The 14,149-nt window shown below is 41.6% G+C and overlaps 1 protein-coding gene across 2 annotated transcripts in view; it reads right to left on the bottom strand.

The window, feature by feature from the left end:
- NCAPG (non-SMC condensin I complex subunit G) overlaps positions 1-4,375 on the bottom strand; it is a 34,162-nt gene extending 29,787 nt beyond the window's left edge. The window contains exons 1-3 of one of the 2 annotated variants that reach the window (XM_074272372.1): positions 3,659-4,375; positions 1,091-1,291; positions 317-545 (exon numbers count right to left, since the gene is read on the bottom strand). In XM_074272372.1, coding sequence (XP_074128473.1) covers positions 317-545; positions 1,091-1,291; positions 3,659-3,769 — 541 coding nt within the window. In that variant the 5' untranslated portion in view covers positions 3,770-4,375. The remainder of the gene's footprint in view (positions 1-316; positions 546-1,090; positions 1,292-3,658) is intronic. The other variant, XM_074272371.1, reaches the window with a different exon arrangement.
- Positions 4,376-14,149: the final 9,774 nt, after the last annotated feature.

Below are 14,149 nucleotides of genomic sequence, written 5' to 3'. Positions count from 1 at the left end.
TCAAATCTTTTGGCTTCAAAAAGCTGAAAAAAAGTTATTCTAAGAATACTAGGATCCATTTAGAGGGAGTTTGTATGAATCCATGTATATTTCAGGCCCCCCTTTTAAAGGATTGTTCTGAAGAGTTCTCAAAAATGTCTCATTGCTACCCAAGGGGAAAAAACTACATTTGTTCCTACATTTCAAGCATTTTACATTTATTAAAATAAACCACCATTTGAAAAGCTTCTATAATAGCAATTAACTTTAAAAATCCAATTATTGATAAGCAAATAAGCCCAGTGAACTTGGAAATGAATTATGACGTTGCACATACCATTAATTACAGGACAGTCGTCATCCTTGGGATCCTGAAGTCTGGCAAGAGCCAGAACTGCCTGAATCCTCACATTTGGAATCTTATCTTTCGCTCTAATAAGCATGGCTTCATTAATTTTATCAAACAAATCATCATCGATCTGAGCATTTTCCGGCATACTTCCCAAAAGTTTATTTATAAGATGGCACACTCTAAATCTAACAGCGTTGCTATTTGCTTCATGAGACTGAGACAAAAACAAATCAAAAATTAGTCATAGGATACATTACAGAAGTTTCATTTCAATACATTTTTCTCCAGAACATGTACACAAATACATTCCAGTTTCAGTAGTTTATATTTCTTAATTTCTGAAATGTGTAGGACATTTTATATTGTAAAATATAAAAGCTTTATATCTCATCTATATGCCCTCATATATTCTTTAAACCTAGTCTAAAGAGAATTAACCTTAAAAGTGATTCTTCAATATACTTTTTGCAGCAAAAATATACTTATTTAAAGCATATTGATATTTAATAGAACATTAGTTTTCTCAATAAAAATATACTGAACAATTTATCAAGTCTTTATTTTAAATGGTCACATTGTTAATAGGCTGCAGAGCTGACTGTAAGTTTTAGAAAACTAATACAATATTCTCCCAAACACGTACATATATTTTCTAAATGACGTTTTATTTTCTAAATAATGTTTAAAGGCCTCGCTATTTCAGCAAATATTCTTAGTAAGCAAATTCCTAAGATATCTGAAGAATGAATCAGATAATACCTCTAGGAGAAAAGTAAACAAATAGCTCAAAAGGGAACTTTCTTCCTCTTCTTCATCATCTTTTTCTGGTTGGTGAAATGAAGTAACAAACTTAGCTGCAAAATCTATTACTCTCTCCACAGCAGGTTCCCGCTTATAGATCACCATAGCATATTTAAGGTAGTGAATGAATTCTTTAAAAAAAATTGTTTTATCTTCTACCTGAAAGAGAAAATAAGCCCCTCTTAAATATACTGACAAAGTTATTTATTCTCAGAATTACAATAAGATTGACAATCACTATTCAAACAAATTTAAACTTTTTTTTTTTCACTAAATGAAATATTAGCAATTACCAATCAGCATCTTACTCCAAGGTAACTTTCTATTAGACTAATAATAAGAACTCATATTCTATAGGGTTCTAAGGCTTACAAAATTCTTTCCATAAATAATTCTGCATTCATCCTAACAAGCACCCCATAAGATAAATATATAATATATAATACTATAATGTATATATAATATATAATGATGTTATATTAATAATAATATATGATATACATTTATATAGTATATATAGTATATTAATATTATTATATTATTAATATAATAACATTTATTATATTAATATAATATGTTCTATATATTATTAATATTATTATAATATATAATATAATGTTTAATTAATATGTAAATGTAAATGTAAAATAAATAATAATAACCATCCAATAAAAAAATTTAAATCCAGGTTTTAGAAGCAATATCTCAAAGAGTTGGCACTTGGCCCATGAAATTTCAACATTTATACTTTTATCAAAAAGGATACTGATTATCCCTCCCATGGACAAGTTCACTGAATCAAAAAAGGACGGATTTTCAAGTATATCATACTCCGTACTCCACTGTATACTAGTACTCTGGTACTTGATTCCTGTTTGGTTGGTTGTGATCCTTCTAAATCCCTGAATTTATCCAGGGACTACTGTACTTTTGGGGAAAGTACCCAATAGAGAAGCTGTCCTCCATTATGAGGAACACAAAGACAACCCCACTTGATCAAAATTATTTTCGGTGATGCCATTTGCCGGCCATATCCATTTAGCCACAATTGGTAGTGTAGTACCATGGAACCTTATCTGGGGCGTTTGGGTCTCAGCCACAATACTTATTGGGTTGGCAAAGTCACAATCTCTCTATAACAAAATTTCCTAATCTCTGAAAAGCAGACTTGCTCCACCTCACTGAGTTAGGATGAAAGCATCTGGTAAAGCAATCTGTAGATGTCTTGACCTGAAATGCCATAAACTGGCAAACTAATAATGGTACTGACTGGGGGAGGGGGGGCTGGGGGCTGAGAAGTAAAGGGTCTTGTGAGGGCCAGGAAGCTTCTATGTGTCAGAGGGCAGATTGAAACCCAAGCCCTAATAATGCCCGGAGCTCTCAACTGCAGTACAGGACTGTAAAGTAAGCAGCTATCCTTTCCTTTCAAAATCATCTTCCACTGAGACTTACACTCACTGATGCTGAGAGAAATGAGAGAACGCTGTACACAGCAACAAGATTAGGCGATGACAGACTGATGGACGTGGCTGTTTTCACCAATGAGATGATTCAAGCCAGTTCTAATGGTCTTGTGATGGAGAGAGCCATCTGCTCCCAAAGAGGACGGTGGGGACATAGCATTTTCACCTTATCTGTTGTTTTCTTGATCATTTTTTTCCTTTTTGATCTGATTTTTCTTGGGCTGCAGCATGATGAATGTGTAGAAGTACTGCGCAGGTTTTACCTATATTACTTGCTGTCTGGGATGTGAGAAAAATTTGGAGTGCAAGCTTTTGCAAGGATGAAGGGTGAGACCTCTCTTTGCATGGATTTTGTAAAATAAAAAAGCTATGACCATAAAAAAACAAACAAAAAACCTTTTCCATAGAGATATTCACTACTGGATTATCATCCATCCCTTCCCACAGCCACACCCCATTCCAATAACAGTAGAGAACCACAGCTGTAGATCTGGAAGCATCCTCCCAGGCCCAAGCCCCCGGTTTTGAAGTTTCACTTGTGAATTTCACTGAGCTTCAGCATCCTCTCAGGAAATCCCCACAGAAAACCTACAAACACCTCTGGGGCAAAGGGCTGCGCCCAAAATACTACACCGAGAACCAAGAGAGCCAGAAAAATGGCTGAAGAAATCCACAGCGTCAGAGCTAGAGCTGCAGGGGATTTGGGGGGGACCCAGAACCCACCTCCCCCCATTTTACTGAGGAAACCGAGGCCAGCCTTTGTCCCTGGGAATCCTGTCTGCTCTCTTCAGCGGGTGAAATGAAGCCCTGACAAATTACACATTATCAACCGAAAACATTCTTGTAGAAACAGTCCCTTTCCCAAGAGTGCTCCCCACGGGAGCCCCGCGCTCGCTCCCCGGCGCCCCCTAGTGTCCGGATCTCAGTCCCCGCGCTCGCTCCCCGGCGCCCCCTGCTGTCCAGGCCTCGGTCCCCACGATCGCTCCCCGGCGCCCCCTATTGTCCAGGCCGCAGCCTCGCTCCCGGCGCCCCCTCGAGTCCAAGCCTCGGACCCCGCGCTTACCGTGCCGTAAGTCCGGTTCAAGGCGGCCGCCAGCTTGGCGTGGTTCTGGTGCGGCAGCTGGGCCAGCTGAAAGGCCTCCTTTATCTGCAGTAACTTCTTCTCAGCCCCCATGGCGGCAGCCTTGCTTCCCACTCCCGTAGCTCTCCGATCCTCTCGGGATCACACACTCAACACTCCCTCACTGGGTCGGGGAAGCGCCAAGCCGCTGCTCCCGCCACGCCCAAACCTCCAAATTTCAAATTCTTCCCGCACTCGAACCTAATCTCGCGAGAAGAGTGCCGGGCGGGAGACGTACCGGACCGGATCACGGAGTATGCGTAGAGGCCCTTGCGCATGCTCAGTCGTTTCTCTGGCTGATATTTCCATGGGAACCAGCTTCTATCCTAAAAAGACGGAGGGGAAGGAGGTGGGCCCTGAGTGGGCGTCGACCCCGGAGGCGGCTTAAGAGAGCGAAAATCCCGACTCTCGCTGTTCGGGATAACGGAGAGTAGTGGTGGTGGGTCCGGAGAAGCTGGCGCCAGACTAAACCTGCACTCAGCAGGCGCCTAATAAGTGCTGGTTAACTGACTGGCCCAGCCGCTGAAGGTTCCTGGGGCTTTGGGAGGGGCCAGCCTCGAATAATGGCAACAATAACAAAGATAAAGTTACACAGCTTGTCCGCTAGGCTCCGCCTCTACTCCCAAGCCCCGTAGCTGAGAACACTGAGGTTCCAGGGGAACGTCTTAGGTAGCATTCGAACTGGGGGCCGCCCCGCTGCTTGCAATCCCCACCCCCATCCCACCCCAACTTCCCCCCGGCGCCCCTCCGCTCTCAGCAGAGCTCCGGGCCTCTCGGGTCCTGTCAGTAAGAAAACCACGAGTGCTCCAGACCCCAGAAAAGGAGGGAGGAGCGCGCCGTCCGCGCGGGGGAGAGGCTGGAAGCCTTTCCGGGAGGCCCTGGGTTCGAACGACTGGCTGACTGACACTGACCGCCAAGGGGCGGGGAGTGCTTGCCAAAATGTGACCCATCCAGATGAACAGAAGGGGAGTCCAGTCCTTAAACAGCTCTGTTTTCGAAAAGGAGCTCCCGAAAAATAGTCCCCAGGGACGGGCGGATTTACAAATTCTGCCCCACACTTACGGAGCAACTCAATCCTGCATAAATTAGATATTTTAGAAGTTTAAGGACTCCTACAGAATTCCTGACACAAATACGGCTTTTATACTTAAAACAAGGGAGGAAAAATATAGACTGATTTCTGTCATGAATATCAAAGCAAAAGTTGCAATCAGATGCTCGGCGAGAAGATTGCAGCAGCGTACCCCAAAGATAATAAATCCTGGGCGTCCAGGTGGGATTTCGGGGCTCCTTACTATGGCAGTATCTGCGGGGGAGATTTCCCAGAGGGAGCCCCCACACCGATAAAATCACAAATCTCCCCGCTAGTCCAAAGGAAAAGTACCTTCCTTTTTAATTAAACTGAGTCACAGGCTCAAATTTTGTTTTTAAATCAATTAATACACCTGGTGAATCAGAATTAAACCTTTACTTTTCTGAAACTATTAAATATTAAAATATTCTCAAGACTGAAATCATATGAATTAATAATGAATTAATATATAAACAAATTAATATATAATAATTATATAAATAAATATATGATTATATAAATTAATTAATAATTCAACCGCAGGGACTGCCTCTGCATGTGAGGCAGTAAGGTGAAAGCCTGATGAAACACTTAGGAAGGCAGAAAGCCTGACGTTTTTATAAGTTGCTAGTAGCCATGCTTAAATTACTTGATCTGGTCATAAGCTTCCTTGTGTATAAAAAGGAAGAGAAGATAAATGTTGACCCCCAAAAAGCATTCTCTTTCATTTGTTTCACATGGTTTTCATGGCTCTTTCACACATGCACATATCCATCCAAATATTTTGATTTAACACGCGTATAGGGAACTTTGTTGCTGTGAAGGAAGATAAAGTGAACAGTGCAGCGGAAAGAACAGTAGACCAGCGGTCTGGGAGCCTAGCTTCAAGTCCTAGCTGTGCCGCTGGGTCCTTAGCCAAGTCTGTCCTGGTGATCATTTTGTGAAATTCTGGGGAATTCCCAAGAAAATTTAACTTTCTATCCCTGAGAAGTCAGAACCTCTGGGCCTTTCCCTCATCTGCACTAGGGAAGAGTGGATTTAGTGGTCTCTAGGGTCACTTCCAGCTTTACAGGATCCTTAGGAGGTGATTGCTCTCTTTTGCCTTTCAATTCTGATAATCCATGATGAGTTCTTTCCACTTCCAGCATTCACGAACTTAGAAGTGTTCTAATTGGGCTGGACCTGGAAGTTCACCTATGTTGAACTCACAGAACTGAAGAATGGGAAAGCTGGAGGGCCTTAGCTAGTCCCTAAGGCCAGCCCATCCACTAAGGAATCTGTAATACAATAGACCTCTGCCGGAAGGCCTCCAAGGGAGACCGCCAGCCTCCCCAAGCCCTTTCCACTTTGGACAGTGCTAACTGTTAGCAGCTTCTCCCAATGGCCTGACCAAATTGACTCCTTCACAATTCCCACCTGTTGCTGCTGGGTTTTCCCTCTGGGGCCACAGCCGGACCTCCTCTCTATGGCATGGCAGGGATGCCTGTCCCATGCCCCTCCTCCCCTCGGACATCACGGACTAAGTCATCCTGCTTGTCCTCTGAACCTTTCTTTGTCTTGCCAACGTTCTTCTAGCTGTGCTGTCTGGACCTGAAGACAAGAATTCAGGTGAGTTGTAATGAGGGCAAAATGCATGAAAGGAGCCCCTCATTTCCTTTAACATAAAATAACATCTTTGGCTGCTGTCTCACGCTACCGAAATACTGAGTTTGTCCACTAAAACCCCAGATGATTTTGAGAAGAGCTGCTGCTTAACCACGTGCTCCCCATATAATGTTCCATCAGAAGCAGAAGTCCTGATGCCAAAGACCATCTAGTCCTATCTATATCTGAACACTCATTCCCTCTATAAACTATAACCTTTATTGAAAGACCAACGTGGGAAAGAGGGAACTTACTCTACTCTAGTACAGCTTTAATTGGTAGAACATTTTTCTTTAAAGAAAAGATTAATCTGCTCCTTCAGCTTTACCCATTGCTCTTAAGCTTTCTCATATTTACCAGAGCACGTTGAATCCCCTTTTCACATGACAGCCTTTCAAATACTTGAAAACAGCTTCCTTAAATATCTTCTCCAGTTGAAATGTTTCTAGTTCTATCAAATGATACTCATGGAATAAGTTCTAAAGGCCCTTTTTGTTGATTACTCTCTCTTCCTTGTACTTCAGTTTGGCAATGTTTATTTAAAAATACACCCAGAATTCTAATACTCTAGAGATGAGATGACTGGGACAGAGAAGAACAGCTCTCTCGTTGCTCCTTTCTAGACACTATGCTTCTCAATGCAGTGTAAATTAGCCTTTCGGGTTCCTTGAGGATCATGGCTGATTCTCATTGAGTCTGCTGAGTACAAAAACATCTGAATTTTTTTCAGAGAGCTAATTCCTAGCCAGGACTCTCTGATCTTGTAATTCTGAATTTGATCGAGCAGGGAGAGTGGAGGAGGATTGCTCCCAAATCTAAGACTTAACATTTGTCCCTATTGTTTTTCATCTTATTAGATTCATCTCAGAGCTCTAACCTGTCAAGATCTTTTCGGATCTTAATCATTTCCCCATATGTTATTGAGAGGTCCGGTAATAGAATGAATGGATAGGGCCCTGGACGTGGAATTGCTAAAGGAATTCTTTACTTCCACATTGCTTAACTTGCAAGACTATTTCCTAACTTGGTAGTGTGAAGCCTGTGGCCACCAGAGGTCAGTCTCACTACAACTTTTGGTGACTATGATCTTTAATAGTTTTTTTTTTTCCTCCTTAAAAAATTTTTTTTGTGGTTTTATTATTTTTATGAGAAAAAAGAAAGACCTTTGTCTTGAATTTAATTAACAATATTATTTTTGCACTCTTGATCCTAATATTTTGGGGAGGAAAAAGTAATCTCTCATATCCAAAGCTTTGTCTCATGCCTGAAATGAACCTTTTCCTTAAGTCCTACGTTTTAGAGTCCCTAGTATCCTCCAAAATTCACCTCAGATTTCATCTTCTACATGAAATCTTTCTGATCCCTTTAAATGATGAGTGCCTTACCTTCCCCAAATTGCCTTGTATTTACCTTATGTGTATTTATTAATATTGTGCAATATGTACATGATAATATGTAAATTCCCTGAAGGCAAGGACACATTTATTAATAGTTTTGTATCATCCCAAGGGACTGGTACAATGCCTGGTACATTGTGAACATTTAATAGGTAGTTACTGATTGATTTATTGATCTCATCATAATAAATCCTAGCAATTGGACACTCAGTTTTCATATCTTAGTAGAAAAAAATTTATTTTCTAGATCTCATGGACTTAACAAACATAGTTGGAGAAACAAAATTTATTATACAAGAAAAAAGTTAAGAATATGTAAAGAATAAATTGTGCTGCTGTCTTTGAAATATTCGTTTTTCTATAAATGTAAAGATTCAATAATATTCAACTGGGAATGACAAAGAACTCATCTAATTAAGTCGTGTTAAAGTGAAATGTTAAGGTGATCTACATCAGAAATTATGTCAAAAATGCTAGGGAGAAACAAAGTATAAACCACTCAGTGAAAACATATAGTTTTCACAATATTAATTTTAGTTTTCTGACAGAGCAATGCAAAAAGAGAGAGAGAGAGAGAGAAAGAGAGAGAGAGAGAGAGAGAGAGAGAGAGAGAGAGAGAGAGAGAGAGAAAGAGAGAGGAGAAGAAAAAGGAGGAGGAAGAGGAGGAGGAGGAGAAGGAAGAGGAGTAGGAAAAGAAAAGCAGAGGGGAAGGAGGAAAAGAAAAAGGAGAAAGAAGAGAGAAGACTTTTAAAATTACTATTTAGTTCATCACTGAAGACAAGATTAACAGTTAATCCTCCAGTGGGTAGGACAATTAAAGGTATAAAAGAACTTGAGTTAAGATAGAGCAGCTATAACTTTATAAAAGAAACTTAATAAGTGATGTACATTATTTCCATGGAGAACTTATACATTAACTTCATGAACTAAACTTTAACGTAGTTTCAATGAAGGGGCTCTTTGCTTATTCAACCATTGATTTTAAAATTTTATATTTTTTCAGGTCCATATTTTTTCCTTCCCAAACCAGCTCAATTCCATTGAGAAAGCAAGAAAAACAAAATCTGTTACAAGCATGTGTGGTCAAGCAAAATGAATTCCTTCATGGGCCATGTCAAAAAATGTCTCCATTTGTACTGAGTCCATCATCTGAATCCATCCTCTCTCTCCATGCAGGTAGGCAGACTGTCTTCAGGAAAGCTCTAGAATTGTGGTTGGTTTTGGTGTTCATCAGAGCTCAAGTCTTTCAGAGTTGTTTATCTTTCCAAAGTTGTCGTCTTTTGTATAAATGCTCACTTCACTTTGTATCAGGTCATTTGGGTCTTCCCCTGTTTCTCTGAATTCAATCTTAATCATTTCTCAAAAGACAAGACTATCCCATCACGTTATATTCCATAATTTGTTCTGGCACTGACTGTTTAATGGATACTCCCTCAGTTGCCAATTCTTTGCAACCACACAAAGAGCGGCTATGAGTGCTTTTGTGCATGCAGGGCCTTTTCCTCTTTCTGATTTCTTTGGCAGCTGTGTCTCTGGTTCAAAGAGCAGGAGGTTTAGTGACTTTTTGCACTTAGTTCCCAGTTGCTCTCCAGAATGGTCGGTTCACAATCCCATCCCGAATTCATCACTGTTTTCCTCTGGCCTCTCCAGTGTTTGCCATTTTCTCTTCTTCCATCTCTGTTTCTGAGTCTCTGGGTTCTACAAATCCCTGACCATATGGATCACCCTTGGATAACGTGCTTGTCCCTGTTTCAGCAGGAGCCTCAGCATTTTAAGAGCAGGCTTCAGACTGGGCCAGAATTGAGACCCTGCCTTTGGGCCTCTGGGCTCGATTCTTGCCTGGGATATGGCCTCCAGCCCTGGACCACTTTCTACCACGAGGCTCACTTCCCCTCCTCGGGTTGTCCTGGATCTGTCACCTGAAACTTAGCGCTCCCCAGGTTCTGTGTGAGCCCCTGTGCCCAGCCTGGGTCCTTTTTCAGTCTGTGGGCACTGCAAGGCTCCCTGCAGCAGGCTTTGGGCTAGATCCGAACCCCACAGACCCCTCTGTCTACCTATGCCAGCTTGGGATAGACAAATGACTCCCAGGGACTTTTAGCTTGGATTTCTTAATTTGAACTCCATGCAGAATTGTCTGACTCCCTAAACCTTATTGCATGTAATTGTAACACAGGCCACTATGTCTCCATTGCCTCGAAGGCCACTCCTCCCTCAGGGATCTTTGCTACCTTGAGGGAAATAGGAAGCTAGACTGCCCCCACCAGTGATGTTCCTCCACTGTAGGAGGGTCCCTTCCACTACAGTTCTGTTTAACCACTAACAGTAAGATTAGCTTTGACACACTTTGAAGTCACAATCGTACATCATTGCTCTTTCAGTGTGAGGAGGACATACTATTTCTCCCCTTTTACGTTTCTCTTCTTTGAACTCCTCAATCTGAGTTTGGCTCAGTTCCCATAGAGCAGGGGCCCGGTTCCAAGCACAAAACACCTCTCCAACCCAAGTCCCAGGCACCCTGGGGGCTTCTCAATGTTTCCATGCTGGATTGGCTGACGAGCTCCAAGATCCCTGACTCTGGAACTCCCCCACCCTGAGACACTCATGTTGGGCATCTGTAGCAGGAGACCAACAGCTCAGAACAGAAACATCCCTCTCCCCATTTCTTAGAGCTAGGCTAAAAGGAAAAGGAAAGATCACCCCCCCTTCCAGTTCAATTCATGGGTGACTCAGTCCCTTCACCCTCTGAATGCAGCACAGTGGAAAGCGGGGAGAAAGGGGCAACGGTATCCGTCTTGCTATTTCCAGAGATGCAGGCAGACAATCACCCAGGTGATGGGGGCATCCTGGGCAGGCTTCAAAGGCCCTCGAGGGGGCACACCCAGCCAAGCCCAAGCTATCCACCATCCACTTTTTCTACCCTATTTATAGGAATTGTCCAATTTGTCTCTAGCATTTTGCCAAGTGCTTTGCTACTGGTTGGGAACCTGCATTTCAGTAGCTATTACCTAAGAAAAAAGTGCTTGTATCCTAGTTTACACTCTTGCAAATGGTCTCAAAGGGGAAAAATAAATTCTTTTAAAGCTATATTTCCTGTTTACAATGTTAGAATCTATCAACAGATCATTGGTAGAAAGAGGCATTAATGGCTTTAAAGAGGAGGCATAATTTTTAAAAGGAAAAAAAAGATATTCTATAAAAACCCATATTTAAATGGGATTGTATGAGAATCAAAAGACCTGGGGTCTAGTTCATGTCATCATTTATTTTGTCTGATCTGGGGCAAATCATTTTGCCTCTCTAAAACTATTTTCCTCATCTGTAGATGGGAACATCACTTGTACTACTTGTCTCATAGGTGATTGTTGTTGCTTGTCCCTTGTTGCCATCAGGGTGGGAATGCCATGACTGGCAAGTGAATTGGATTTGAGTGAGGGATTTGTGTAAGGTCACTGACCTCACTGTTTCCTCCAGAGCCAGCTGTGTCCAGTGGCTAGACAAGGCTCAGGAGAGGCCCTAAATGTCCTTCATAGGACATGAGGAAGGAGCTTTGTAGTGTAAATCTCTATATTAATATGGTGGTTATTATACTAATCTACTGAGTAGGTTACATTATTCACTAAATAATTCAACAATTTGTTTATTGAATTGTTAAATGGGTTAACAATCTAATTCAATTAACAAAAGCAAAAACATACTTTAAAAAAAATCTGAATTCATAATGATTGACCCTATCTACACTCTTTTGACTTTGACTCATTTTCAGTTTAAATATGAGTATTCCTATCAGCAGTGAAATATACAGAGCAATTATTTTATATTTTATCTAGGGATCATCTGAGTTCTTACAATCACAAAAATTTATCACCTGGTGGATAACCAGATAGAGAAGTGATGAATCTTTCAGAATGTAAATTACTTGGGAGAAATAAAGACCTTTCCCAGGTCCAACGATTAATTCTATACTAGAATAGAATTAAAATAAAATTAAACAAATTTTAAGGTGTCAATATGAATTCCTTGTTAGAAAATGTTTAAAGAGCCAGGCTGATTTGCTCATTCTCATTGAACTTTTGAAAATAGTTTTATAAATATATTTGTAAAGTATACTGTGCAGAAGATATGTGATATAAAATTATAAATGCATGTTAAATTGTAGAGTTAGGGAACGAACCTTTGAGTTCATTGGTCTTTCATAGAGAAAGAAACTCCCTCTGACCAATAGAGATTGAAACTGTCTGTAATTCAGCATTTTAGTGTGTTGCCTAGGCCACTGAGAAGTTGTGATTTGCCCACAGTTACCCAGCTAGGGTGTTTCAGATGCAGGACTCGAACTGGCCCTTCAAGACTATCAGGCTAGCTAGCCACTGTCCCAGTTAACATCTCATTGCGATTATCCCTGAGACCTATGGTTTCTCCAGTCCTCACTATGGTGTGCTAGAAATGCCAAATTCTGGAAGACTGTGTCAGGGGAACATCCTATCTAACAAGTTCTACATGTTGGGAACTGCTCATAGTCACAAGAACTGACTTTGTCTGCCTCCTGAGCCCCAGCCTAGCTCCCGTGCAGAGAAGTTCCTCTTTGGCAGGCTGGCGGTCAAGTAAAAACATTCACTGATCATGACTCCTCAGGAAGCAAAAATGCAAAATGACCTTCAGCTTTGTCGGTCCCCATAGCAACCGGGAACATAAGTTATGGTCAACTCCCCTTGTGCTGCTCATGAAAGCACAGTAAGCCAAAAAGACTACTGGGAAAATGGTGAGTGCTCTCAGATCATTATCAGTCAGTGAGGTTGGGGAACAGGAGCCTCCAAAGTGAGTCCGTCCCTCCTTCTCTAAACACTTAGTGCTTGCTGTGGGCCAGGCACCTGAGAAACACAAAAAAGGGAGGCATCCTGGCCTCCGTTCAGGAGGCACGTGGAGTCTGGGCAAAATAAATACAGGCCAGTGGGTTAAGAAGCAGGGAGACCACGTGCCAGGAACCAAAGGGGCCAAACATCTGGTCTTTGCCCTCAAGAAACTCACGCTCTGATGTCTAATGTCCAATGGGGAGATGACTTACCAATAATTGGTATATACAGCATAATGTAGAACAGATGGAAAGGCTGTAATCTCAGGAAGGAAGGCACTGGTAGGGGAGACAGCAGGCAAGGAGAAAAGTCCTCCTAACAAGGGGAAATTTCAGTTGGGTCTTGAAGAAAGCCAAGGACGCTAGGAGGAGAAAGGGGAGTTTGTCCAGCCATAGGAATGGCCATTGCTTCAGTAAAGAAGCCGGTGCAACTGGATCCTGGAGTACGGGATAAAGTGTAGGGAGACAGGAATGGTAAGGTTGTAAAGGACAGTAAGTGTCAAGCGTATTTTATGTTGGATCCGGGAGGTAGGGGGGAACCACTGCTATTTGCCAAGTAAGGAGCTGACCAGCTCAGACTTTAGAAAATCACTGAAAACTAAGTAGAGGATGGATTGGAGGAGGGAGAGACTGGAGGCAGGGAGACTCATCAGAAGCCATTCATGACCCAGCCATGATTCCAGAGGGCGAATAATGGACTACCCCCGCCCTTGGTAGAGCTAATAGATCCATGATGCAGAATGAGATACACATTTTTATTTTTTTTATTAATTATAGTTATTATTTACCAGATATATCCATGGGTAATTTTACAGCATTGACAACTGCCAAACCTTTTGTTCCAATTTTTCCTCTCATTTCCCCCAAATGGCAGGTTGACCAATACATGTTTAATATGTTAAAATATAAATTAAATACGATATATGTATACATGTCTAAATAGTTGTTTTGCTGTACAAAAAGAATTGGACTTTGAAATAGTGAACAATTAGCCTGTGAAGGAAATCCAAAATGCAGGCGGACAAAATAGGGGGATTGGGAATTCCATGTAGTGGTTCATAGTCATCTCCCAGAGTTCTTTCCCTGGGTGTAGCTGCTTCAGTTCATTCCTGCTCTATTGGAGCTGATTTGGTTCATCTCATTGTTGAAGAAAGCCACGTCCATCAGAATTGATCATCATATAGAATTGTTGAAGTCTTCAACGATCTCTTAGTCCTGCTCATTTCACTCAGCATCAGTTCATGTAAGTCTCTCCAGGTCTTTCTGAAATCCTCCTGTTGGTCATTTCTTACAGAACAATAATATTCCATAACATTCATATACCACAATTTATTCAGCCATTCCTCCCACTGATGGGCATCCACTCAGTTTCCAGTTTCTGGCCACCACAAAGAGGGCTGCCACAGACATTCTTGCACATACAAGACCCTTTCCTTTCTTTAAGATCTCTTTGGGATAGATGCCCAGTAGTAACA

The sequence above is a fragment of the Sminthopsis crassicaudata genome, chromosome 6 (genome assembly GCF_048593235.1).
Source record: "Sminthopsis crassicaudata isolate SCR6 chromosome 6, ASM4859323v1, whole genome shotgun sequence".
Classification (NCBI taxonomy): Eukaryota; Metazoa; Chordata; class Mammalia; order Dasyuromorphia; family Dasyuridae; genus Sminthopsis; species Sminthopsis crassicaudata.
The sequence above is the reverse complement of the archived record's forward strand: the minus strand, read 5'-3'. Positions and strand labels throughout refer to the sequence as shown.